Source organism: Drosophila teissieri, chromosome 2R (assembly GCF_016746235.2).
Source record: "Drosophila teissieri strain GT53w chromosome 2R, Prin_Dtei_1.1, whole genome shotgun sequence".
NCBI classification, from domain to species: domain Eukaryota; kingdom Metazoa; phylum Arthropoda; class Insecta; order Diptera; family Drosophilidae; genus Drosophila; species Drosophila teissieri.
Genome location: NC_053030.1, coordinates 18018030 through 18045013, shown reverse-complemented (window position 1 = coordinate 18045013; position 26984 = coordinate 18018030). Strand labels below are relative to the sequence as shown.

Here is a 26984-nt window from a genome sequence, read left to right as displayed (position 1 = left end):
TTTTATGACCGACAGCGTGGAAAATTTGTCACCGGAGTCGGTCTCCGCCCCCCGCCCACCTTTTCTTACCACCACACAACTGGATGCACTTCTCAGATACCCTGGCATTCTGCAAACTTCCCCTAAATCGGATGAGGCAGAGCTTATGTCCCACTCGAAATGCCAACTGTTTGCGGGCAGCCAAGGTCGCTGGGCGGCCAAGTGGGCGGTGGAAAGGGAAAGGGAAATTCAGGCCCTCAAAGAACGGCTGCCATTTACGTATACTTGATATTATAAATGCTTACGCGGACGCAGGCTTTTGCAAGTGTCACCGACTAATTGGCATCCAATGGGATTTGCCTGGTTACACGATGGCAAAACAGCTTGTTTACACAAACAAAAGATTTAATTACAGTGGATTATCAGCACAGCATAAACATAAAACTAGATAATGACAGGTGAAAAGAGTATTGCTTAGAAATGCTTTCATATTTATTTAGCTAGTGCCTAATTGGTTATATAAATGCCATTTATACACAACCTTATGGTTAACATTTTCTAGATTGTTGGCAGGAAGTTCACCAATTCGGCTCTACACTGTTATCAAAATCGTAGGCCTAGGGCGCCTTTGGCAGCTGCTCCCATTTGTGATCCCATTTCTCGCGAGGCCCCACCATACGGAACAATGCCAACGCTGTGGCGCTTTTCACTTGTTTTCTGTTTACGTATACGTATTGTGCCAACCAGGCCGACTGCCACGCCCCCTGCGCCCTGCGTACCGCCCCCCGTCGGGTTTTATATAGCGGCCATATAGTCGAGATCTGTATAACTGCGCCGCAATGAAATTCTCGCCGTGTTTGCCGAGATGTAGACAAACATTTTTTGATGGTGCAATTTAAATTTGAATTTAGTGTATTGCACCAGTCCAAGGTTACTCAAATATGCATGAGAACGAAACTAGAAAAACTGCAATTGCAACACGAGGAGGCAGTTTGCAAACTGTGCACTTTAATTAAGTTTATCTTTTTGGGGCTTGAAGAACACTCGGTTCTTTAGAGTTAAGAAGACTGCGCACTTTCGCAAGGAATTTGCTGATTATTCAGCTATTTTTAATGGTTTAATGCCACTCAAAACATGATTTCTTATCAGCATGATTATTATTACTATTATTATTTCTTAGTAAGGCACCATAGTTATTTGTTTTGCTCCAGCACTCAGCTTATAAGGAAACTTGGTATCAAATGAGTTGTGCGAATTCGATTCAGAGGGCAAACTTCACATAAACTATTAAACAAATTCATAGTTATTAATTAGCTAATGAATGCGCTGCGCAAAAGAAGCTCATGGCTGTGTGGCAGACGATATGCGATTCACGGTTCACGATTGACGATTTACGAGGCAGCCCAATACCAATTGGACGCAAATGCTATTGGATGAGTTGGGTTTTTTTATTGGATCGGAAGACAAAGTTCGGAGGTCGAGCTGACAGTCCGACGGCCTTATTGGCTTAGTCCAATGTGGCTTTCTCCATTGACGTCACTGGAGAAATGTGAGCGATGTGCTGATGAAACTAGTTCAATGTCGCTGGACGGCGATGACGTCACCGTTGGCAGACATTGCTCATCCGCCACGTTGGCCCAGCCAACCCAGTTATACCAGCCATGCCAGCCTTCCCTGCCGGCCGGCCTTTCGAATGGGGGCATGGTAACTGCTCGAAACCCCATTGCCCATCCCACCCACTATCCCCACCATCACCCACCATCACCAGCCCTCTCCCGCTGCCACCCACAAGTTGAGGACTTCCAGGAACGACCCTGCACCACGTGTCGCGTGTCTGGCGTGCGTGTTTGTAAACAACCGCACTCGCCTGCTGATTTTATGGGCGAGCGCAGCCATGTCCTTTTTACTATCAAAACAACAGGATGCCAAGGCGCAGGCGCTGGAAGGCTGTGCACATTCCAAACACGGAACAGAGGCTGGAATTGATGGAAGCAGGAACTTGAACACAGTGCACTGCTGCCCAACACTCCAGGGCCATCAAATATATTAATTCTACTTGAATATTGTTAAGTATTATAGAAATATTTGTTTAGTATTATAAAAGTATTTGTTAAGTTTTATAAAACATCATCTATAGAAATATCTATCTGGTAGAAACATGAAATTGTAACATTGCTACTAGCTAACTGTGCCTATTATTCTGGTACACCACTGTCGCGTTGGGGATGCCCTGCTCTTGCGCACTTTTATTGACAATTTCTTTGTTGTCTGCCGTTGGTGTTGTTATTTGGCCCAAGTTGCCTGGTTACCGCAGGCGGTTGGCCAAATGGCAAAATCAATAGAGGGAGTTTGGGAGCCAAAAGGCAGGAGGCAGGATAATTGAGGCAGGTGAAAGTAGCCAGGAGCTGATTACCTTATTATAATTGAGGTTCGCAGGACGGCACACACATGAAATCAAACGCCGCCTGCCGAAGGGGAAAGATGTACGAGTATTTTAGTGCCAGGAGCCTCTTACAGCTTTTTACTCCAGTTGTAGGAACCGTTGTAGAAAAATAAAATCAATATTATCATTTTGGCGTGCATATTGAGGACAGTCATTGCACTTCGGTTTCGCAACACGATTTTCCGCTCGTATTTAAGGCAATAACTTTGGTTTTTGGATTTGGACGTGGCCCGAACGATTAGTTTTTGTGCCTTTTGCGTTTGAGTGTCATTTAACTACGAGTTCGGAACTCATGAAAGCCGCTTATAACACTAAACTTTGTTGGAGATATGGCAAATCTTTGATTCCTTGATCAACTTCACGGATTTCAATTTATTCTAATTTAATATGCATTTAATGTGTTCATTTATTTCGAGGATGTGCTGCACAGTTGGACGTGAAAAACTCGACTGTGGCTAAGGAACTGAATCAGCAGAGCATTTCCACTTTCCAGTCCGATTTCCAATAACCTTCCATTCGCTGTGTCCCGTTGCGCTTTGTTGCTTGGACAGGAACGTGTCCTTAGAAGTTCGTCCTGTCCTCGTCCTTTGTTGGGCCTGTCTTTCTTCGCCAAAGTAATAAATAATTTCTTAGCTAAAAACCATTAAAAAATAGGGGGGTTATTGATTAACCAGCTTACTTTAAATTTATTCCTTCCCTTTAAACTTTCTTTGTATAAATTTAAAAGAAAATTCAAACATTTTGAAAAAATAAAAACAAGTGAGCAAAAGACGTCATTGAACTGATTTTAAAAGTACAGAATTTTATAAACATGAACTGGGCGATAATTCCAACAAGATGTTGTGCCAATGAGAACAATGTCAATGCGGATTTGGAGCCACGTCGCAGTCGGTCTTTCACTACAGGCATTGGCAATCCTGGCGAGCGTTGGACAAGCTGCCGGCCGATCTGATGGAACATCGGAACACCGGACCCCATATGTGGATACTTCGTGGCCCAGGCGGCAATACAGCAGCGAGCGAAGGGATAGCCAGGACCTCAGGGAATTGGCGCCATCGGGGCCACGTTACTTTTCCGATCCCGAAGTCCTTTTCCAGCGGTTGGACGACATGGAGCAGAAAATGGGGACACCTGAAAGAAAAGCTTCCTCTGGCAAGTTGAAATCTGAAAAGTATCTGGTCGGACCTAAGAATATTGCCGCCCAGCTGTTCAAAGACAACCTATATAAATTTCCCATTGATGAGAGCGATGATGGTGTGGATAAGCAGGAAGAGGAGGATCCATTCGAGTCCCTGGCCAGGATGAACTTCAATGAGCAGTTGAAGGAGCGAAAGCCCGATCGAGAGCTAAAGAGAATGCTGGGTGGCTTCAGGAACAACCATCGGGATGGAAAACCAGCAGTGGCCACCGCCAATCTGCTGGCCAAGGTGGTTAGCTCCAAGATCGATCAGCCACGGAAGTCTGGCACTTGTCGTGGCACCACAGGTCGCCCAATGTCCACCACGAAAAGCACTACGACTCATCGGACGACTGTTAGTACCACAACCCGTGGTCCCACCACTTTCTGCCTACCGGAACCCATCTCCGATGCTCCTTTCAAGTCGCTTCCCACACCCCCACCTACACCACGTCTACCTCCTATATCACCATCCCGTCCACCAACCACGCGAAAACCTAGTTGCCCAAGGATTCAGCCCAACAAAAGTCCCTACTCGCCGCAATCTCAAAAGCCAGGAGCTGCCAAGGTGCTGATGGAAATTATTTCGGCCACCAAGCAGCATGCCCTTGCGGTGCTCAAGAATCTCAACTACCTGGAGATGGAGCTGCTGAGTCGCTCAACGGACGACGATGTGTGTGCGGAGTCGGAAAACCCGGCTAAAGAGAAAGAAGCACCCACAAAGACGGGTGAACGTGTCGTGAATCCCGAGCTAAGGTCCCATTTTCAGGTCTTCTCCTTTGGCATACGACCTGCGAGCCAGAAAGAGAGCCTCTACGATTTGGCACTGGCCAAGGAGGAGGAGCTGAAGCTGGAGGATCGGGTGTGGGAGGAGCACCTGCAGCAGATGAAGCTGAAGAGGCCAATAAAACCAAAGAGGTTTGAGGCTGCTCCGGCGAACGCTGCACGCCTGGAACCTTTCCAGGAGCCTCGAAAGCCCCTGAAGTCCTTGACGCCCATGGAGCAATTGGCTCCCCCAGAGCCAGAAATTTCTACTGATAACAGACGCATCAATCTGGAAGCCTTGAGCGTGGTTGTCAAACCATTGTCTTCTGTTCCCAGAAAGGATTCCCCTAACTCGTCGCCACGGGCACAAATGAATGCCATACAATTGGAGGGCAACAGCGATGAGCAACTGCATCCAAGCCATAGATTTCAATCGAGACCAAGAAAGAAGAAAAAACACAAGTTGTACGCCACGGAACAGCAGACACAGGCCAGAAAGCTACCCATTGCTGGCGTTTTTTATTAAGTCATTTGTGTAAATATAATAAGAGTTTTAATCAAACATTTACTCAACATTCAAATATATTTTAGACATCAAAAGTTTGAATTTTGCCGCCAATTTGTAGGAGCATACTTTTGGTATATACATGCGACTTGCGGTATTTTCTGACATCCGCCTCACGGTCTCACTAGAAGGCGCCGAAAATTTAGAAACGTCAAACGGAAAAGGAACTTCGCTTTTATTTTAATTGTGTTTTGTTGTTGATACGTTCGAGTTCAGTTGAAGTCTGATAGTTGCTAATAAAACTAAATACGTTAGTTACAAAGAAAGTGAAATATTATTATCGCGTTCGGGATCATCGGAATTTTCCTATTCGCAGGAAAAACTCAAAAAAGTCTCTTTTATGCAGTTTGCAGTGCATATCTAGCTGAGACTTTGTTTTTATTTATTTTTTAATAGATTGGTAAGACAAGACAACTAGAGTATACAGTTCACAATATCGCACAACGGCACATTGTTTATATGCGCCCATGCGGAAAATAGTCGATATTACTACTTAAAGTTTAAAATCTTAATAAAGGCGGGAATCGAAAATTCGACACGTTGCTAAATTGTTGTGCTTCATTTCTGCTTCTGCGCCGCCGCTTTCGTTCATCTCTTTCGTGCTTCTGTTTCTCTTTATTCTTTGTCTCTTCCTTTTCCGCCTTATCTCTTCTAGCCTAGTGTTTGCCAATTTCATTTGGCACACTGAAAGAAATTGTTGATAATTTTCAGTTGTTTGCTTAAATGCGTCAAAGTAAACGCCGCGATTTGATGTTTGTTAAATAAATTAAACCCTTGCTTTTTTCTTTCTGACCGAAATTAATGTACATATGTAAATGTGATTTTGGAGTGTATCCGATTTAAGTGCATAACTCATATAACTTCTCTTTTATTCGCTTTGTTTAAACACCTTATCAGTATTTAAATTTTTTTGGCGCATTTTTTTTTTCCGTGCATGCTTAATTGTTGCTGATTTGGGGGTGGCGGTGGGCGCACGCATTCCATACCACTTGAATCACGCTCAATGGGTTAACCTCTCTCCGCCTCTCCCTCTCTTTGGCAGACTCGTTGATCGATCGCAATGGAACAGCAAGAGGAGATCCTGATGCACGTGGCCAAGGTGGTTAGGGCACTGATCACGTCCGCAAAGCCGCCGGTCGAGCTGCGGTCCATCGTCAAGGATTACATGGACGTCGAGGGTGAGCCGATGCCCTTTCGTCGGATGGGCTACTCGAATCCCCAAGAACTGCTCCAGGATACGGAGGAGTTCAACTTTAACTGCTACGGCAATCAGGTAAATGCCATGGGTCACTCATCCATCCATTTATCCGTTACATATATATATGTATGTATTTTAATCGTTGCCAAGATTCTTTGCGATGTATTGCATATCGCAAATGTCAGGGAGAGAGCGGCTCTCTCCCACCCACTTTAACCGCTTTCTTTCGCCCACTTCGCCTGAGCTTGCTCTCTGGGTGTTTCTCTCACGTGCGCAGCTTTCGAGTTGCTCTCTGTTGGTGTCAGCACAGCTGTTAGCTAAAAATAGCTAGATATTTTATGCAATTTAAAGAACGTGCAAAAAGTTAGGCTTAAGATCTTTTTAATGATTCTAATTGTAAGCGCTCTTAGGTCCACACCACTATGTTACCTAGTTTCCTTTAAAAACTGTCTAGTATGTAATGCAAAGATTACACTTTTTGCTTTGACCATTAAAACCGCTAGATTTGTCGTGAATTTCGACAGGTAACCATCTCCGCTGACTACCAAGCTTTTCGCGAGCGGCGGCCACCGCTTTCAGTTCGATTCTCTGGCTGAACGCGTGCGGTGAGCCGCTGCTGCTGCGCTGCTACCTTACCGCTCCACTCTGTGTGTCTGTGTGACCGCTCGACGGACCGTTCCCGCCCCGCTCTCTCCGACGAAAAGGGGCCGCCCGCCGCTGAAGGGGCAACGTGTCAACGGCGTCTTCTTCTTTTCATCTCCGCCGTGAAAAGTGTAAACAATGGATCTTACTTAGTCTAGTTTCGTTTTCGCTTTGGCACTTGCACATATTAAATGCGTGCTGATTAAGCGCTTTGCTTTAATAAGTGCAACGACAGTCAAAAACAAAAGTGTATAACGCGAAAATCGAAAAGGCCAGCAATTTAAGATTGCCTGTGTGCTTGTGTGTTTGTGTGCGATTGCATGTTTGCATGGTGAAAGTGAACGAACGTTCGCATTTCGTATGTTTTTTTTTTTTTCTCTATAAATGCCAGTCCATCTGGACGTATTGCACTTGAACTGTGTGCATTATTATTCTTGTTGAGCCGTCTGTTTCCACACCTGTGGGCGAAAGTGGGCGTGTGGGCGGGTTCTTCCGGCCAACGCTTGTGCATTGTTTGCCAAATCAATAATCGGGCGACCCAGAGATGCGGCACGAAGCCAACGAATGATATTCACTTAATTGCAATTATGTATTCTGTATCTAGCATTCCGAGCTCTCGCTCTGCACCATTATCACGTTTGGGGGTTTGAAAACCCACTGCCCATATCCAGATCGTATTGCTGCTACTACTTGGCGCTGTGACCCTATAAAGATGATTGCAGCAGCGTAACAGCTCGACTCAATGTGAATCATAAACAAAAATTCAACTTGAGTCCACTCGAATTTCCAAACACTTAAGTAAACTCACTGGGCTGGGCTGTAAAATAGCTGACTCTCCAGTTTAATGGGGCATATTGGATTTCCAAACTCAAGAGTTGTTCGAGCGGAGCAACTTTCCCCTTTTTAGAAGTGGTAAACAATATACACAGTATAGGGTTTCCTGGTTAAGTGACAAAATCTGGAACTTATGCATTAGAAAGATTTTATACCATCTCAAGTTCTCGGCCAAATCGAATTTAAAGTATTCCTATAACTATAAACTTTGCTATTCACTTAGTACATATTAAATGGTTTCAAAACTAATTACCTTCACATCTTTCATGTTACAGGTCTTCATCACAGCGAAGTATAACGCCAAAACAGAACACATTGCGCGTTTGGTACGCCAGCAGAAGTCCAGCAAGTCCAGATCAATATCGAAGCCCACGCCAGCTGCTCAGCGAGCACAAAGTCAGAAGACCAACTACGGCTCTAACTTCAATAACTATCAACACCAAAATAAGCAGCAGAGTTATCAGCAGCCGCAGGACCGGTATTGTCAGAAACAGCCACAGTACTGGCAGCCCAATTACTTCCAGCAGCAGCAGCAGGAACAGCAGCTACAGCAGCAGCAGGCACAGCAGCTACAGCAGCAGTACTATCAACAGGCCCAGCAGAAACAGCAGGCACAGCAGCAGTACTATCAACGGACCGAGCAGCGTCGGAAAAAGGAACTTGAGCTGCAGGAGCAGGCTAAACGGAATTGGAACCGGCAGAAGGAAGAGGAGCAGCGTCGGAAAAAGGAACTTGAGCTGCAGGAGCAGGCTAAACGGAATTGGAACCGGCAGAAGGAAGAGGAGCAGCGTCGGAAAAAGGAACTTGAGCAGCAGGAGCAGGCTAAACGGAATAAAGAAATAAAGGAAGCAGCTGAGCGCGTTAAGCAGGCGAAAGCCAATCAAGAACAAGATCTAAAGGAAATCATAGAACAAGAGCTGAGGGCTAAGATCAAAAAGATTGAAGAAGAGTTTTCCGAACAGCTGCAGACTATCAAGAAAAATCAGGAACAGGAGCTCAAAAGGCTAAGGAACGAGCTTAAGGAACAAGATCAAGCTCAAAGAACGAAGGAAGTCGAAGAGCAGACGCGCGTAGAGAAAGATAACCGCGTTCAGGCTCAGGAGGTTACCATGCGAGCTGCAAAGTTGGATCAGGAAAAGATCCTTGTAACAATTGCCAACAACAAGGCACCAGCCATGAATGGACACGGTGCAAACCACGTTAAGGCTAACGGCCAAGCCAAATACAATGACGGCAAACCTCCGCTGCGCGCAATACTAGGCAACAGTGCTTCGCAGCGCCAGCAAGATACAAGCAGCGTATTCCATACCCCTGAATCCACATTCAAACGGCCGCTTCATCCGCGAGTAATGCACCCTGGTCAGCCACGCTCAACGGGCGTCTCTGTGAATCACCGACTGAAAGTAACGCCGCAAGCGGATGCACTCACGCCAGCGGGAGCGCCCATTACTCCGCCAGCTTCGCCGGAAAATGCTCAAACGACATCCGCTGCCAAAGCGCCGTACAAGGAAGATAGCCTCCGAGTGAACGGAGGTCAGGTTCAAACAGGCAAAGTTGTTACAAAGCCAAAAGCCAAGGTGCCACTTAAATTCGATCCTTCCTTCGACCCCGTCTCCACGCTCAACCACTATTGCGAGGCAAATGACTTTGAGAAACCTGCGTACAACATATTCAACAAGCCGCCGCACCTACACTGCTCAGTGCGGATCGCTGGCGATGTTTACAGTAGCTATCCGCAGGAGTTCGCTGATAACGAGACTGCATGCCAGCGCACAGCACAGATCGCCATCCAGCGTATCCAGCATGCCGAGTCCCACTTAAAGCGCTCTGCCTGCACCTTTAGCGATGCAGAGTTTATCGACGGATTGTACAAGGAGCTGTTGAAATACCCACATGGCATATTGGGTCACAAGCTGGAGGATTGGTACGGCAGCACCTTCCGGCAACACCTGCCCAGTCACTGGTACGATTTGATAATCGAGTCGAATAAAATTCGCGTTGAGCACGGCATTGATCCAAGGATCATATTGTTTGCCAACGATCCTGGGTCACCGGAGCCGGTCCGCATCAGCACGAACACCCTGCCACAGCTGGTGCTGCCATGGCAGTCCAGCGAAGGAGGATCGCACGACTGGAACATGTTCATCAGCTACTGCGACTCCACCAAGCGAGTGTGGGCTCGAATGATCGATCAGATCGCAAACTTTGAAGAACTCACGAAGCATATGGGACGACAAATGGAGTCTCCGCTTTTCCGACAAAAGGTATTAAAACCTCATGTTCAGGAAGTGTATCTGGTGGAGATTCCCGATGGCTGGAATCGTGTGCGTGTGATTTCCGTCGATGAGGAGACCTGTTCGTGCCGTTGCCACTTTGTGGACTTTGGCGATGTGGCAATGTTTCACTTTGAAGATCTATTCCAGTGTCCACCACAGTTCATGGTGCTCCCGGCCCAGGCCGTGTGCCTCAGCATGTACGCCTTGGATAAGTTTGAGGATCATCCGCACGCTCAGCAAGTGTTAACGAAGGAGCTGGATGGCCAGACGGTTGTCGCCCATGTGCTCACCACCGAGAAGCAGTTCTTGGAACTGGGTGGAGCCGCGCAGGGGGTGGTGGAGAACGGTAAGCGGCGGGCGTGCTTGGTGGCCACGCTGTATGATACCTCCACGGCTGAGGACATTCATTTAAACGATCTGGTTGCGAGCAGGATAACCAAGTGCACACCGGCACCTTCGCTATGTGACGAGAAGAAGATCGGCAAGACCACTCCTATTCTTGTGTCTCACATCAACGATGATGGTGATCTAATGGTGCTGCTACGCAATGATGACTTTAAGTTTGTGGAGCGCAGTATTGCGCAAACTGTGGCTGATTTGGGCGCGCAGGACCGAGTTAGTTATTCCGATCTGCTCCACGACCGCCATATTTTTGTGTGCGACGAGTCTGTCAATGGCGTGAAGCAGTGGTTCCGCGGTCGGCTGGTCACCAGACCACTCAATCCGGAGGAAGAGACTTTCGATGTCTACTACGTGGACGATGGACGGCAGCGTAAGACGCACATCTCTAATATCTACCGCCTGGAGGCTAACAACAGAGCTCTGGCTACGTTCCCGCCACAGGCCATACCCGTTCGCCTGCACGACGTTCCAGAGATCGCGGGTCAGATGCTGGGTCGCCTGCGAGGTCTGATACCATCGCGCACCGAAGCTCTGGTAAGTGTTCTATATGAAGGGATGTGTTGAAAGCATGTCTAACCCGTAACACCTTCTCCCGCAGCTAAAGGTTGTGGCCAAGGATGGTGCAAAGCCTTTGGTAAACGTATTCATCCGTGAGGACCCGGAGTCCATGTATATGTGCGTGAATATAGGCCTTCGCCTGGAGTTTGAGATGGCTAGGTAAGTGGTTTCATTAAAGCTTTTGTGCAATGTCTATTCATTCTATATCATTATGGTCAATGTCATCTAATCACATCGTCATCAAGCTCCTTAATCAACGACATATGAATTGTGACTGGTGCCCTATAAGTTAATATTAACAATATAATTGATCCTTTGGTTAATGCTGTCTCTATTAGTGCTTCAATAAACTGGAACTGACTTGATAAGTTATCGCTAACACAAATTCGATCTACGTTAACGAAAAAACCCCGAAAAAACCTTATGTAAGCTAACCCTAAGTCATGCACATCTTTGTATATAATATGGAAAATATACTCATAAGTTGCCACATTACTGTTCTACCCAATAAGCCCGAAAGCAATCAGATTTTTTAAACCATGAAACCAACAATTGACCCTCCTCCCCCAATCTGGCATGTTCCCGCCCCACCCTCGATTCCCCACCCGCACAGCTCCATTCATCCGGAGAAGTATGATCATACGCTCCAGAGCTCCAATGTCCAGCTGCCCAGACGCGGTAGCTTCAGCTCCGTGCTCTCCAGTCAGAGCAGCAGCAGCGACCTGGTCGCTACCACACCCCCGGTGACGCCACAAAAGACACCATCCGCCAGATCGGGAGCCAGCACCTTCTCGTCGCTCATGCTCAAGGATTATGAGGCAATTCCGGCTGTGGGTGCCTATTTCGAGGTGCGCGTTGCCCTCTCCATCAATCCCGGTCACTTTGCGGTTAGTCTATTAATAGCAAATTAATGACTTGAATTTAATGTGCGATTGTACCGCAGGTTCAACCTTATAAATGTTATAACCAGCTGCAGACTTTGATGAAGAATTTACAAGAGCATTGCCAACAACCTGCAGCCAAGGGAGTCCTGCCCTCACAACTGGCCATTGGAGAGGCCTACGCTGCTCCTGACTCCGAAGGCGTGTACCATCGGTAAGAAGTAGTTGAGGTCTTGCAGAGAAACGTATTCATCTAATCCTGATTATCTTGCAGCGTAAGTATTCACAAGATTTACGATGAGATTATACACGTGCGCTTCGTCGACGTGGGCGACGATGGAGTAATTGCCTGTGATCAACTGAAAACCCTAAATCCAGAGTTAAGAAAGCTGCCCAAGATGGCACTGCCAGCACAACTATATGGCAAGTAGAAAGGAACTTCAGCATTTGGGCTTTATAAACTTAAAACAATTTCTTCTCAGGCATACAACTGACTGATGTGGTATGGAGCATGGAAAACTGCGTTCGATTCCGCCAACTGTCGCTGGGTCAGAAGTTTATTGGAATTGTGCGGCGCATGACCAAGCTAAAGGATGGCGCACGGGCGCTGTGCCTGGAGCTGATGGATACCTCCACGCCGAAAGATATTAAGCTGCACGAGATTCTCATCAACGAGAAGCACGCACAGCCAGAAACCAAGGAAGTCTGAGTCGGAGGAGACGATCCATTTGAATTTGTTCATGTTTATGTTTGCTTAATCATAGTTTTAGAATTAGAGATATATAACTTATTACGACGACACATTCCGCCACATGGAACCGATTATAGCCAATAAACTGCGGGTTTTTCTATCGAGAGAACGGATGTACTTGATTGGCGGACTTGATGTTCGTTTTCACAGCCGATGGCGCCTTTCCGAGCTGCTGCTGTACGTTGCCGGGACTCATAGCGGGGCCACCCATTGGCGAAGGTGCTCGAATTGAAGGCGGAACCATCATGCCAGGCCCGGGTCCATAGTTGGTCAGCTTCAGTCCTTTCCCCATTCCCACGGCGGCCACCAGAAGCTGCGTGTCGGCCATGCTACTCGTCTGCTGGATGCCGGTGCGCGAGGAGCTCTCGATTTCCCACTCCTCGCGCGCTTTGCTGACCATGTCGAGGACGTGGGAGACGACCTTGTTGTATTGGGTAACCTGTTTCATTGCAGCGTCGTTTGTTAGGTTGGCCGCCTTCTGTTCGTTTTGCAGCATTTTTTGTTCCGTAATTGGATCCGGCCGGGTCCTAAGATAGTCGGGAACAATGTCGTGTGAAAAGACCGGCACCCGGCCCTCTGTTATGTTGATGAGGGTGTCATCCCGGTCCATTGAGACCAGCAGTGGCAGGACTGTTCGGTTCCTGAGTGGCGGACACTGCTCCTTTGCCAGAATTTTAGTCAATCCCGTCAAGTGACTTGAGATAATGGCAAAGTTGTCTAGGAAAGTCGGCCAGTTGATGGTCTCGTACTCTAGCTCTAGTTTTTGGATCATCGAGAGGACCGCCAGCTTCAGGTCGTTCAGACGTTGAAGGACCGTTTCCAGCGTGAGCTCAAAAAGCTTTTCGTCGCGCTGCATTTCGGCTACTCCTAATTTAACTATTATATTTAACTTTAGTCGGATTCACACAAAGTCAGAAGTGTGACCGTGTATCATTCAGATTTCTACTTTTCTGGATTACTGCTCTACCGCGCTATCGTTAACGGAGCGTGTGTGATAGCAGCGAGCTTGCGTCTACACTATGATCAATTCATAGTAGAGTTTAGAGGTGAACAAATAGCTATACAAATTTATTTAATATATATATATAATATATAGCCAAATAGGCAAAATGTTCGGCGTAAAAATGTGAGCTTGCGTCTACACTACGACAAATAGAGTTGAGGTGGGCACATAACCATTTAAATTTAATAAATAAAATATATATACACAATGTAATGAAATTACGAAACTTTTTATTTTTTCTTACATGTAAGTATTGGAAATTAAAATGTATACGGTTTTGATTAGCGTATTTGGCAAATGGAAGCCCTCACTCTGAATACACTGAAGAAGACGTTTACTGAAGTTTTCGTGAACTCTTTGGAGCATTTTAATGGGTAGTTTAGCAATGTTGGCTCTGGTGTTGTTCTTGAGGGCTTTTAGGGTCGTGGGACGGTCATTGTAAGCCTTGGGTTTGAGGAAGCCCCACAGGAAAAAATAGCATTGGGGCAAATCTAGTGACCTTGCTGGCCAGTTTAAAATTTAAACTTTAAATCGACGGGCTTGAAATACCAAAATAAGTATGTTCAAGAAATAAAAACTAAGCGGATAGAATGTTTATCCGACAATAGTCTAAACAGGCCTTAGACTACCGAAACCAAGCAATCGATTGAGCTCCGACATATCGATATTACCAACATGGCCGTCGAGAAAAATTGAAGTGAACGCAACGCCGTGTTTTTCATTTGCCAATAAAACATTAACACCTCACGAAATTTCGTAAAGCGTGCCCGCAAACGTCGCCAAATGTAAGCAAATTAGTTTAGTGCCTGTTTTACATCGTTCACATAATCGCCAGAGCTGAAATTCGGAATTTAGTTGCTGTCGTCGGGAGTATCGCCTACTTTTGCCTCACTCTCTCTGTCTCGCTCTCGCTCTGCATTCCTCTCGTGCTGACAAGGCAAATATATTGGTGCTGGTGTGAGTGAGTGTATGTGTGTAAAATGGAAGAAGTGGAAAATGCACATGTGAAAAGATATACGCGCAAGCCGATTAAAAATCGGCTCTCGCACGATTTTGATTGGGACCACAGGTCCCCGACCCCCGCGCCGCGATATGGGTTAAATGACAGCCGGAACGCGTCCGCGATTCTCTCTGCGTTTTCAGCTCTCTTCGCTCTATACCCCTTCTCTATAACTCCGCTCCTGATATTGTTGTTGCTTTGAGTTGGCCATTTCTAATGCTCTCTTTACATGTTTCTATATTCAATTGTAATATATTTGCAGCTTGTTGTGTATGTTTTTGAAATGGTAAAGTGTGTTGTCGCGTTCGCCAAACCGAATCCGAAACAGTAAACCAAACCCTAACCGATTGGGGGTAATAAACACTGAAACCCGAGTACATACATACATATATCTGTCGCGCGATATATATACATACACATAGTTGCCAGAGCGAGAGATATCCGAAATCCCGCGATGGCGTCGCGCAGGCGCGCCGAACTGAATCCCAAACTGCACATGGACAGGCAGCCGACAGCTGCCCGCATAACAGGTACCTGAACTGAAACTTCTACCAACTACCAGCAGCAACTGCATGGAAGTGGGAAAACCCAAATGCCTCGCCGGGATTAGCGATGTCTAAGAGCCCATAAACCCATCAGCCGGTCTTAAGGGCTTCCCGGAACTAAGCACCACCCACCACCCCTGCCAACCGAAGCTGACCTCTTAACTCTCAACCTTCCAGATCCCTCATTACCCGCTGGAAAGCGACGCGAGATCGACAACGTGATGAAGAAGGCGCGCGCCAACACCACCAACGATTACTGGGACAAGAAGCTGATCGAGGCCGAGGAGAAGGATCCGAACCGATGGCGTCACACAGGATACAAGAAGATGTACATCCAGGGGGAGAGCAGCTCCGGCGAGAGCGAACGCGACGGCCGCGAAGGTCGTGAGGGTGGAGCACCGCCCTACGGTCGTTATCCGCCCACAGGTGGACCGCCGCCTGGTCCACCGCCTCCGTCGCAGCGTTACGGACGCTCTCGTTCACCGCATTCGCGCAGTCGGTCGCGTTTGCGCAAATCGCCACCGCTTTCACCGCCTCCGCGTCGCCGCTCACCGCCCATGGCAATGCACAGTGGCATGGATCGCCGTGGTGGACCCCGGTCGCCGCCGATGCCACGATCGCCCAACAATAGCCACGATGCCCTAATGCGTCGACCCGGAAACGGCCACGGCGGCAGGCCGCGATCTCCGCCGGAACCCAGTGGTGGCTCGTCGTCATCGTCGTTGCGACGCAAGCCAAACGCGTCGCGTTCTCCGCTCGGACGTCGCCGGTCTCCACCGCTTCCTCCGCCCTCGTCGTCGGTAATGGAGAAGCGAGGTCCAGTCGCCCACATCCTGCCGCGTTCCAAGCGACCACCATCGCCACCGCCGAGGGTGAGTTTCCAACCAGATGGATATTCTCTCAATAAGAGCCATACAGAATATGAAGACTAATTACTTAATTTGCAGCACTCGATGCGTTCGCGGTCAAACAGCTCTATGAGCACCAGCTCCGATGATTCCTGCTCCCTATGCTCACCCAGTCATCGTCACAGATCTCGGTGAGTAACAAGGATGTGTGAATTGTTTCTCTATTCCTATGAACCTGTTTGTTTTCCTTACAGATCCCGCGGTCCGCGCTCGCCGCCACCCAAGCCACGTGGCCATTATCGTACGGGGGCGCCTCCGCCCCCACCGTCGGAGTCACATGGCCGCATCCATGGTCGCCCCACCACTCCACCACCCGTGCGCGGAGGTGGAGGCAGTTCGGTTTCCGCCATGGAGAAATACCGCCAGGCGAAGTTGCGTCACATCGGTCATGAGCGTGTCGCCTCGTCAGACGCCCACATGAAGATCGCGCGGTCCTCGCGCCACTCGCCTCCGCCGGAAGATCCGCGTCTTAAGCACCGTCCGCCAGAGCCACCAGAGCCGGCGACAGCGCCAGCTGGAGCACCGACAGCACAGGCGAAAAAGAAGAAGAAGGAGAAGGAGGTAAGCATTGACCGAGGCTAATAATGCAAATATACTTTTGAAATCATATTTAACAATTCATTTATTTTTCATCAGATAAGGCCACGCATCAAAATTGAAGGTGAGAAACGCAAAAAACATCCGAGCGGAACGTCCAGTGGCACCGGAGCTAACGCGGCAAACTCCTCCTCGGACTCGGACGATTCGAACGGCTCCGACAGCGACGAGGTCGGCACGTTGCCCACATTCTCGGCTACCACGCGGCTGACGCTCTCGGAGCGATTCGGCAAAATGGCGCAGTGGAGCATCGATCGCAGCAACATGGAGAACATGCGCATCACCAAAGACTCCGCCGGTGGGGCCCTCAAAGTGATGATTGAAGAGGGCCTCGAGTCGCCGCCGCGTCGCTATTCGTATTCGCCGGCACCGGCCGGGCACTTTCCGGAGGAGTTGGCCACCACAGCACCGTCGGGTATGCTGTCGTGGGACGATGTGCGCGTCCGTTACGAGTACTACAAGAGTCGTGGTTATCTAAGAGACTTGGACCTGAAGGTAGGTGACTTTTGAATCAACAATCCAGTACAACAAGTAACATTTATTCATCGGTATCTTGCAGGACTATATCAAGTGGGAGGAGTGGTGGTATAAATATCAGGAATGGTTGAAACAGGAACGCTACTATGAGTACTGGGATCGCAGTCAGCAATTGCGCAGACGACGCAAAAAGCTGCCGGTAACTCAGCGCTTAAATTGAGTGCCCCCATCATCTGCATCATCTCATTAACTCTTCTATTTCCCAACTTCCAATTCAGTTCATTTATTTGACCTACTATATCCTTTCCTTCTCGTTGTATCTTAATCATTTCCCCATCCCACAATCCCCGTTTGTACATTTAAAATGTATGAAACTGCACTTGTCAACTTTTATATTTTGATAATCAATATAATTAAAAGCCAAGCACCCGGAGATGGCTGGCTATTGGCCTCTGACATCCTGCTGTTGGTGTAGGGCTTTCATTAACACTGAACTTTGTAAGTTTTTTTTGCGAGTGCATGTTGTTCAACACAACACACCCATATACTTGTAAACGCATTAAATAACAGTCGGTACATAAATATTGTCTTTTACTGGGCCTGGTCATTTGATTTCTCTACTTGCACGACATTACTTAATACATTTGACGCGATTTTACAGATGTAACTTACGCTCGTTAGAAATAAAAAGCTATTCAACGCCATCTTTGGACATTTTCCCGAAGCTGACTGGAGCTTTTCAAGGTCAAATACAATTTTGAATAAATAAGCTGCCAGAAGATGTCTGACGACATTGCGAAAAATGTCGGAAATGAGGAAAAAGTGGGCGCCACGGCCACCCAACTGGATGTCAATAGCGTGATGTGCACGCAGCGTTTATTTGACGGCATATAAATTGAAAAATTCACATAAAAATGTGTAATTATTTGGCATATTTTCAATTTGCACAAAGGCGATAAGGCAAACAGTCGGCTGGAGGTGACACGCACATGGGTGAGGGCATCGGGTAAATCCCTGGATATCCATCCGTGCTCCTGGGCGTGATTTCCGTGCACAAATTAGCACTTTTTCACTTGCTTTTTCCGAGGGTGGCTGATAATCAGATTATGCCCGGTGCACAGGGGAGATGCTAATGTGTCGATATCGAGCTTCTGCCAAGCTAATTGCGGTTGAGTGGGGCATCATTTGAGGGCGGGGCGGGTGCGGAGGCTCCACGGATTAGCCATTGAAGCGGTCTATAATCCATCTTGAACCCTAAGGGCGGCTCCCATTCACCCCATCAACTCGGCCCACAAAATTGGCGCCCGATCCCCGATCCCCGTGACCGGGCTCCTCCGTGTCCCGGCACAATTAAGCTCTAAATAACAACAGCGTTAAGATGGCTTTAAGGCCCGATTTGGCCCCCGGCCATCTGAAAACCCTTCAGTGGAACTCGAGGAAAAGTCACGTCTAATTACACACATCTTGAAGCAGCTTTTTGACCTGGTTGACTTGGCGCTGGCTTGACTTCGCTGTTGGCTGTTGGTCGGACGGTTTTACCAAATTGGTTTTAAAAGCCACAGGGGGTGAGGGCGCTGAGAGCGCGTGAGAACGTGAGCAATTACTACGGCGTAGTGGGGTGTGCTCGAGAAGTGGGACGACTGGGGCCATAATCCCTTTATAATCCACACAATGCTATTATATGCTCAAAATGACAAATAAGTGTCACGAATAAATACGACAAATTCTACTGCCGGATGGCGTCCGACAGACGCCCGCTGGCAAACCAGTAGTGTTTAAATATTCCTTCAATATTATACATATATTCATGCATTCCTTGCAAGGATTCCTTTGGCTATAATTAGGCTATTGGTTCAGTTTCCTTAAATTTAAAGCATTGCACCAATAATCAAATCTCCAATTTTAAACCAATAGGTTTTATGAAATAAATATATACCGCTTAACAAAGATGCATTCCAATTGGTTATTTGTTTTGGTTTTTATTAAACAAATTTACTTGTTTTAGGCCTTTTTTTTTGACCAACCTGACGAATGAAGGGAGAAGGGGCCACAAGTGTTACTTTTCCGAATGTTCAGCAGCTGTACAGCCAATTACCCACAAAGGACGAGTAATCGAGCAAAGGGATGGGGTCCTGTGTGAATTAACAATTCCTTTCAATTAAGTGCGCAACCGACAAAAAAGAGAAGTTGTGCCTCCCCCCAAAAAATGGAGGAATGGAGGAATGGCGGGCTGGAAAACTGACGAGTTGAAAAGGAAAGGGGAGTGTGCTCCAGCGATATTTTCCTTTCAATAAAAATCAGTAGTAAACGAGGGATGTTGGAGGGGGTTATCCTGGAATCGGGTGGGTAAATGAATACGTTGCATATGTGAGGGCGAGCAATGTACATATGGATGTACATATGTGTACATAAATAAACGCCGACAGATAACAGACAGAAAACAGAAACAAAGGGGCGGGTGGCGAAAAGTCAGTTGCAAGGGGGCGTGGCACGGTCTAAAAATCAGCAGCAACTGTAACAAGTTTCGTATTTCTTTTTACACTTTCTTCGTTACAGTCAATCAGTTTTGCATGAGCGATTTCTTTACTCGTTTGCGCCACCCTGCAGACAAAAAGCGGACGTAGTGCGGATGGATCCGAAAAATGTCCGCTAAAGATATTAAATACGGACGTAGAATCGGAGTTTCCACACTAGGTTCGTTGAATGCTTAAAAACGGACGCTAAAGCGGACAAAAATCGAAAAAGTCCTAAAAAGTATTGCTAACGGACACTGAAACGTACAGTGGGCGGGCAAATAGCGGACTTATAAATAATATTATAAAAGTATCGCAAAAGATACCAAATACGTCCCGTAAATAATATTAAAAAAGTATCGCGAATGATATAGAAATCGGCCCGCATTTGATATCGTTTTTGGATCTGAAATCGGACGTTTTGTCCGCCTAAAGTCTGCAAAACTATCGTTTGTAATATCATAAACGAAGTTTTTGTCTGCTGGGCAACTCTACAATTTACTCACACACATACACGCTCACTTTTGGGGGACTCCCCGAATTCTTTTTTTTTTAGCAAGGAAGTTAAAACGAGTTCCCTGCACTCGATGATTTAGCAATGAATTCGCTTGTTTGTTGCAAACTCTGTGCTTATTTGTTTGTTGCTGCACGGAAAGAAAGTTCAAGCCTTAAATGACCAAAAGTGTTTTATTTTAAAAGACTAATAATGATTTTCCCATAAAGAAGTATTCTTTAAAATTGTGGAATAAACGAAATATTTTTGAAACAAATGTTTTTGATTGGATGGATTCACTCATTAACAGGTGTGCATCAGGGCAAAACTCAATTGCCATCCAAAATGCCAGCCCAATAATAACACCCGCATCCATTGCCAAATTGGGGAGCTTCATCCGGGCAATCTAAACTTCATTGTCTGCTTGTAAGCCCTTTCTGTAATTAAACCGAACTTGATTCGAACGGAGACCCAGTCAAAACTCACAAACATTCGAACTGTGTGGCAAGGTACACTTTGCTACACAGCGTTTATTCAAGTTGGCTAAGTTTTCATTGTATCCCAAAAACGGAGCTTGTCTTTGATTTTCTCTGAAGTTCAAATGCGAACGACGTGATATTTGCTTAATTTTTCCCCTTCTACCAACTACTTTTGTTTTTACCCCAAGGGAACTTTGGGGGATTTGGGTTTGCACGAATAATTATTTGCCCATTTGAGGGTTGAAGTTTTGCCACGACTCAGGTAATTTGCACAGACACAGGGCGATTACCACTAGACCAAAACAATTAGAATCGGAATCAATCGAGGCAAGACGGAAACAACACCACCACACCCACTGCAATCGGATATCAGGAAAGTGATTCCACTTGCCCATAAAACATTCAGATACCTGAGGTCCAAAATCAGGCATCACGTTCGTTTTTTTCGCCAGTTGCTGAAACGTTTCAAAGTCAACCGCAGGATAGTTTAACTGGTTTCTTTAGGATCTTTACTTCATCTATGGAGGAGGAAAATCAGCAAGATTTCGGAACTCTAAATGTCAAAGTATTGAAGAGAAGAATTTAATTATTGACTACCATCATAATATCATAACTTTTTTCAGAGTCATATTCCTTATAATATACATATAGTAAATATATTTCTACTGGCTGCTTTGTTTAAATCTCTTACTTGTTTTAACGTTCCGTACTTGTTGTTCGCTTATTTCATTATTGTAGAAAATTTTCAGAGTCACTTTCTCCCAAACATAAAACAGAAGCAAATCTCATACAGATATAAAGCAGAGCTCATCTGCCACACACGAAATGTTTGGGAAATATTTAATTTCATTATGTTTCCTGGAATCGCCTGCAGCACAAACTGTCAACACGAATGGCATGCCGCCCCCTCAGTTTTCCGCCTCCCCCTCCTCACATCACATTCTGTATTGCCCCGCCCACTTTTCTTAGCCCGCGGGCGTTGGCAATAACGGTTTACTTTCTTAATCTCCGTACATAATTTTTGCGACTTCATGTTACGCAATGTATGGCGCATTCTTTCCGCTTCTGCGGAATAACATACGCTTATCTTCAGCTGCCATTTGAGGTAACTTGGCTTATCTGAAAGCTTCGGCAATTTATTTAATTGGTAAATATGCCTACTTTCGTTTAATGAAATCCAGTTCATGACGTATTCATTAAGATGAACTACTTTCAGTGCAAGCAGCTATCTTTACATATGTAGGTTAAAAAATCCTGATAATAATTAATATACTTTCCTAGATGTATGAAAAGCAAATTTTCTTATTTTAACAATATTTCATTACAAGGTTCACTTCCAAGATTTAAATGGCAAGAAAGCTGAGTATTACTTATTGTTTTCCCTGCTTGATTTTCACCTGAGCTCGGTGGCCTTGGGCCTTTACCGCCCACTTTGCTGCGTATATGGCTGACTGTCTTAAGATATTTCACTTTCCGACTATCTGCAGATGCTGTTTCTTGAAGGGTGCTGACATCTTCTGTGGCAAGTACCAGCAAAAAGGTTTTTCCTCTCTCAAGGAAAACGCACTTGGCCGAGAGGTAAACGCCGAGGAACAGCTTTAAGAAACCCTTGGCAGCGCTTTCAATTACCAACTTAGCGCTGATTACTTATTCGTCAGCGTCATGACGCAAAATCCAGGAGATGGCTGGAGGGGGGGCGGCTAAGCTGGCCCAGGCCACAAGCATATTAGTCAAAAGGAGTTGACTCCTCCACACTTTCACTCGACTCCGAGACCGACTTCTACTTGGACTTGGACGTGGACTCCTCTACTCGACTCAACTCGACTCGACTCGGCTTGGCCACTTAATCTCGCCCTTTTGGTATGCACGGACTGTATTCAAATGAATTCTGATTGAATTCATTGAAGCTCATCAGTAAGAAGCGATTTTTTTCTATCTAAGGCAGCAGATGAAGCTGGAAGCAGCAGCAGCAGCGGCAGAGGCAGGAGTCCTGCTGCGACGACTGGGCCTTGGCACATCCTTCAGACATTTATTTTCAGTAATGGAAAAAATGTGTTCTGCAATTTCGCTCATTTTTATACATAAATTTGCCAGGCAAAACCCACGAGTGAGGCGGTCCGGCCGGTCCAAGCCAAAGAGAAAAAGAAATGCGGGAAATATAATGCTAAAAAGTAAAGTAAATAAAGGATAATGCAGCAAGGATATAAATTACATAAAGCAGCGCGAGATGACTAACTGTGGCAGGCAAGAGCTGCTCCACGACAACGGAACGTGGCCGGCATTAGCTGTTCAAACAAAGCTGCAGAGGGTCTTCATCGGGGGCTTGCGATTGGAGAATGAAAGTCTCAGCACTGAGAGAAAATTTCATATATCATATGTATCAATATATTACTTTTTATGCCAGCATACCATTCTAGAACACCATTGCTTGCCTTTGTTTAAAATGATCTGTTTAATATCAATTATAAGTATTACTGTTGAACTGAAAGTTAAGAGCATTTTCTCTCTGTGCCAACGGAAGCCAAGGCGGCGCATTAGAAAATGGTGCGCACAGGAAACGGAAGTGGAAGTATTTTTAATGATTGGTAAATTTTTTGACGGCTCCTCTCCAACTGCCCCCCCTCCACTCTTGTCCCCAAAACGCATCGACTTCGGTGCGAAGGACTTTTTGGGGAGGCGCTGGGCAGGATATCGTCGCCGTCTAATATTCCTTTGTGCGGCCGTTATTATTGATGGAAATGCAAATTGGATTTTCAAATTTACTTCCCTGTTTGCTCTGCCAATCGACACACAAAAGTGTCGGAAGAGGAAAAGCGCAGGGTGCAAAAGCGCTAAAAATTCGCTGGGGATTTCTCACTTTTACCCGGGATTTATGGAAAATTATCAAGGACAGCCAAAAAGTAGCATTTATCAATGAGCCTTCGCTTATCCAGATAGGGGCTTATATTCTGGGAAAATTATTTGCAACAGATTTCCCACAGCTGTACATCACTGAATCAATAAGGATTAATTCTGAGTACTGATTCTAAAAAGCAGTTTATGATTTTACCTACTATAATATACTATTATATAGTTTCAATTCGAAAGCTAAGCAAAAGGAGCAAATTGCTTAAGTTTAAGTTACCTAAATTTACACATTTTGGTGCATTCCTTGCTATTGTTTTCACCTAATTCTACGGATCGCCATCAGAGTCTCATTCAACTCTTTTCCAGCCTGTCGCTTCTCGATTCCACTTGCTAGTCGCTTGCATTTTACTTCAAAGTAATTAACGCCGATCCAAAACAGACACCAATTTGCATAGTTGACCCCCGTTCTTAAGCCAGATATCCAACTACCAACTACCACCCACCGCCCACCACCCAGTTGCCCCTTTTCGGATTGGAGAACCTATTACTCAAGACGTTCAAACACACACTGATGGAGTGAAAAGGGGGGGGAAATTAAAACAAAAACTTGCAGCCTCTGAAAACAAAACCTCTTGAATTTTAATTAAACGTTTTTATGCAAGAATTCCGACTCGGCTCCTTTCTAGACCCCACTCCCCTCCCCATAACCGCCCGGTTTTTTTGATTCATTTTGTTTGGCCATGGTGCTGCATTTGAATTTTTGCCTTTGCCTTTGGATTTGGCTTTGCTTTTGTTGTTCTCGCAGTGTATAAGCGATTGCATTTGCGAATATTTTTCTGGCAGCTGCTGAAAACTTAAAGAGGGCGCAGAGGGAGCTCCTGATGAAGGCGAATTGAAATTGCAGGGTTAAAACTGCCATTGACTGCACTCTGTAATTCAATTATCGACTCTTGGCAGTAAAAAGTGTTAATTATTAGTTTCCTTTGCTGCTTTCTCTCGTGGCAAAAGAGGGAGGCAGACTCACAGGCTGAGAAAGAGAAAGAGAAGGAGAAAGAAAAAGAAAAGGAGACAAATATTCCAGCTAATGAAGACGCTGGATAAAATCAACTGAAGGCGGAAAAACGAAACGGACACGGAAGTAAAAAACCAGTCAGCAGCTTAGTTCATAAAATATTCTAGGGGGTCAAGATAAACTTGGATCGACTGGATCTTAGATCCGTACTCAAATTATATGAAAGCAATGCTTGGTACTTACACTTCGTATTCTAACTACATTGATCCTGAAAACTAAACGTTTAATTACTCTTAAATTTATTAGGTAAACATAAAGTCTATACAGCTGTTTACCGAATGCAAACACAAATCCCTGGAGCTACACCGCTGACCCATTGCCACTTTGGCATTGATGACACTCGCAGACGCCGCGCGGAGTTAACCACTTGATCTGGCCTCCATTGGCGGATCCCCCGAGTGTCGCGGCGCCTTGGATAATTGATATTAGTTTAATCATAATTCTGTCAAGTCAACTTGAGTGGTTCGCTGCTAATTAGCAGGCAGCGCCACTGAGTGGGTGGTCATTTGCACCATGTTCTTTGTTTTCAGTACACTTGGTGGGTGTAAAACTAAGCTAAACTCGTTTCAAATTACAAACTTTAACAATGTATACCTAAAATATGGCCATTGTTGATTAACTTTAATAAATAACAGCATGTTCCGAGAGTTTGTTTGATGTGGTTTACTTGAAAAGCGAACTATTTTGTAAGCATAGTTTATTAAACTATTGATTTAGTAATTAAATGCAACTATTTTTCGAATCTTCTAACTCAATGCAATGTTTTTTGAGTCTTTGGGACTCTTGCTGTAGCGCTTGTGGCAAGACGAATCGGGCGGCAGGCCAGAAAGGCGGTGGCTCCATCTACATGTCGTTCCCGCGTCGAAACAAGGGGCAGACGAAGAAAGTCGGGGGAGAGCTTTAGCATAGGAAGAGGCAACATAGGCAGCTGTCAAATTTCGGCAAATACCGTAGGTTTGGCTGGAGAGAGCGGAGATAGCTTCCCAGCTAGATCAACTCGACGCCAGCTTTCTTTTCCAATTTGGCTGTCCACAAGGTTAGTTCCAAGTTAAACGGAACCAGGAGCAGGCATATACGGGAAAACTGGCGAAAGAATCTTATAAAGGAATACATCTACAGGCAGCGCTGAATCCAGTTTCAGGGTAAGCAAGGCCGTGGAAAAAGCGTGGAGTTTGCGATTGTGCAAGGTGCATTTTTTTTTATCTAGGTTTGGCGCTAAATATATAGCGCAAGTGCGAGCCAAACGGACGGCTTAACATCGAGCCAGGTGGCAGACATTTTCCTCGGAGAACGACGGATCGCTCAGCCCAGGGAGAAACGAAACGGCGGCTCGAAACTCCCGTAGCGAGGAGCTGCATTTAGCTGATTACTAATTAATAACCTTTGAATTAGGCTTCTGAATGGCAGAAAAGGGTTGCAAGCAGGCATAGATACGTCCCAATTAGGAATCGCGGCAGCACACAATTTCTTTTCCATTTCGGCGGACTCTTATTTTTGGTTAATTACTCTTAGAGAGCCATCGATGACGTAGAAATCTCCACGTTCCATTTTGTCGCCATGTTCCCCTTGCGCACTTAAAGAAGGGAACGAGAAGAGGAGGAACGAAAAGGAGAGGGGAGAATAACCAAGTCCAGCAGTTGCAATCGCGGTTTCTTGTTCGGCGGGCGAGCAAAAGTTTTGTCGCGCGTTCTGGCCGTAATTTGGTGAATCCGACCAGAGGAAAATCCGCTGATCGACGGCGCGGGAAAAACCCCCTTAGTGAGCGAGAAGGCCGGAAAATAGTGGAGAGATTTTTTTTTTGTATAGTGGAATAAGTTATTATGTAAGTGAAAAGTGGCAGTGCGAAGGAGAGAGGGAAAGATAAGGAAAAGAGTCCATCATTTTTTTTAGTGTCCCTTATGTGCTCCGTCTTCTTCTTCCTTTTTTTGTTTCTTTTGTTCAGTTTTAGCAAGCCTATGATTAAGCAATAAGGCACAGTGGGTCAAAGACCAATACAGAGAGTGAAAAAATATTTAAGTTTCCCACAGGTGCGGCAGACTCCAACGGAAGCGCTTTCGTCGGTGGAACTCCGGATTGTTGGTGAGTGATTAAATCACGTAATTGCAATGGCAATGATCAATGAGGTATACATAATTTGGTGAAAAAGAAAGAAAGTAATTACGTCTGAATTTTCGATTCCTTGTCCCACTGTCCGCCGCGAGCGAAATTAGGTCGAAGTTTTAGAGCCTCTGAAGAAAAGGAAGAGGAGGAATGCGAATTCAAGGCCAAGGCCAAGAGTGGAATGTCGGAATTAGAATCTGATTTTTTTCTGTTTGTCCGTCTCTCTTTAACTCTCGCACATATGTATGTTGTTTTTGCCACCAGAGCAGCAATCGCTCTCTTTATTTGATTTGTTTAATTTTAATATTCTTAAGTTCCATTTGGGTGCCTATGGCACACTCGAAATTAGTGGAGATCTAAATATCGAAATTTTCTCTATTATTCGACTCGCATACAATTCTGATAGTTATTTAAGGTCCCACATTTTTTCTCGCATGCGATTTTTACTCATTTTTGTTTACGTTTTGTTACTGGCGCAT

The 26984-nt window shown here is 45.8% G+C and overlaps 4 protein-coding genes across 9 annotated transcripts; 3 read left to right on the top strand and 1 right to left on the bottom strand.

Moving 5' to 3' along the window:
- The first annotated feature begins 3216 nt into the window (after nucleotides 1-3216).
- On the top strand, nucleotides 3217-4943 carry LOC122612407. The gene has a single exon (XM_043785998.1). The coding sequence runs from the start codon at nucleotides 3271-3273 to the stop codon at nucleotides 4888-4890; it is 1620 nt and encodes a 539-aa protein (XP_043641933.1). The 5' UTR covers nucleotides 3217-3270; the 3' UTR covers nucleotides 4891-4943.
- Nucleotides 4944-5091: 148 nt separating this feature from the next.
- Nucleotides 5092-12575, top strand: LOC122612406 (tudor domain-containing protein 7). Of its 5 annotated transcripts, none has more exons than XM_043785993.1 (9): nucleotides 5092-5329; nucleotides 5972-6202; nucleotides 7879-8241; nucleotides 8314-10815; nucleotides 10880-10998; nucleotides 11453-11726; nucleotides 11783-11934; nucleotides 11995-12143; nucleotides 12203-12575. In XM_043785993.1, the coding sequence occupies exons 2-9, from the start codon at nucleotides 5990-5992 to the stop codon at nucleotides 12427-12429; spliced, it is 3999 nt and encodes a 1332-aa protein (XP_043641928.1). In that variant the 5' UTR covers nucleotides 5092-5329; nucleotides 5972-5989; the 3' UTR covers nucleotides 12430-12575. The 5 variants fall into 5 exon arrangements, with proteins under 5 accessions (XP_043641928.1, XP_043641930.1, XP_043641927.1 ...); XM_043785995.1 differs by having other exon boundaries at nucleotides 5093-5329; nucleotides 7879-8352; nucleotides 8425-10815; XM_043785992.1 differs by having other exon boundaries at nucleotides 5093-5329; nucleotides 7879-10815.
- LOC122612408 (mediator of RNA polymerase II transcription subunit 8) lies at nucleotides 12429-13405 on the bottom strand. Its single transcript, XM_043785999.1, has one exon. It carries the CDS (start codon nucleotides 13325-13327, stop codon nucleotides 12569-12571), a length of 759 nt encoding a protein of 252 aa, XP_043641934.1. The 5' UTR covers nucleotides 13328-13405; the 3' UTR covers nucleotides 12429-12568.
- Nucleotides 13406-14107: 702 nt separating this feature from the next.
- Nucleotides 14108-17583, top strand: LOC122612774 (basic salivary proline-rich protein 2). 2 transcript variants are annotated; one of them, XM_043786594.1, is made up of 7 exons: nucleotides 14135-14259; nucleotides 14737-15004; nucleotides 15197-15891; nucleotides 15967-16058; nucleotides 16122-16488; nucleotides 16564-17019; nucleotides 17084-17583. In XM_043786594.1, exons 2-7 carry the CDS (start codon nucleotides 14929-14931, stop codon nucleotides 17219-17221), a joined length of 1824 nt encoding a protein of 607 aa, XP_043642529.1. In that variant the 5' UTR covers nucleotides 14135-14259; nucleotides 14737-14928; the 3' UTR covers nucleotides 17222-17583. The 2 variants fall into 2 exon arrangements, with proteins under 2 accessions (XP_043642530.1, XP_043642529.1); XM_043786595.1 differs by lacking the exon at nucleotides 14737-15004 and having other exon boundaries at nucleotides 14108-14259.
- The last annotated feature ends 9401 nt before the right edge of the window (nucleotides 17584-26984 follow it).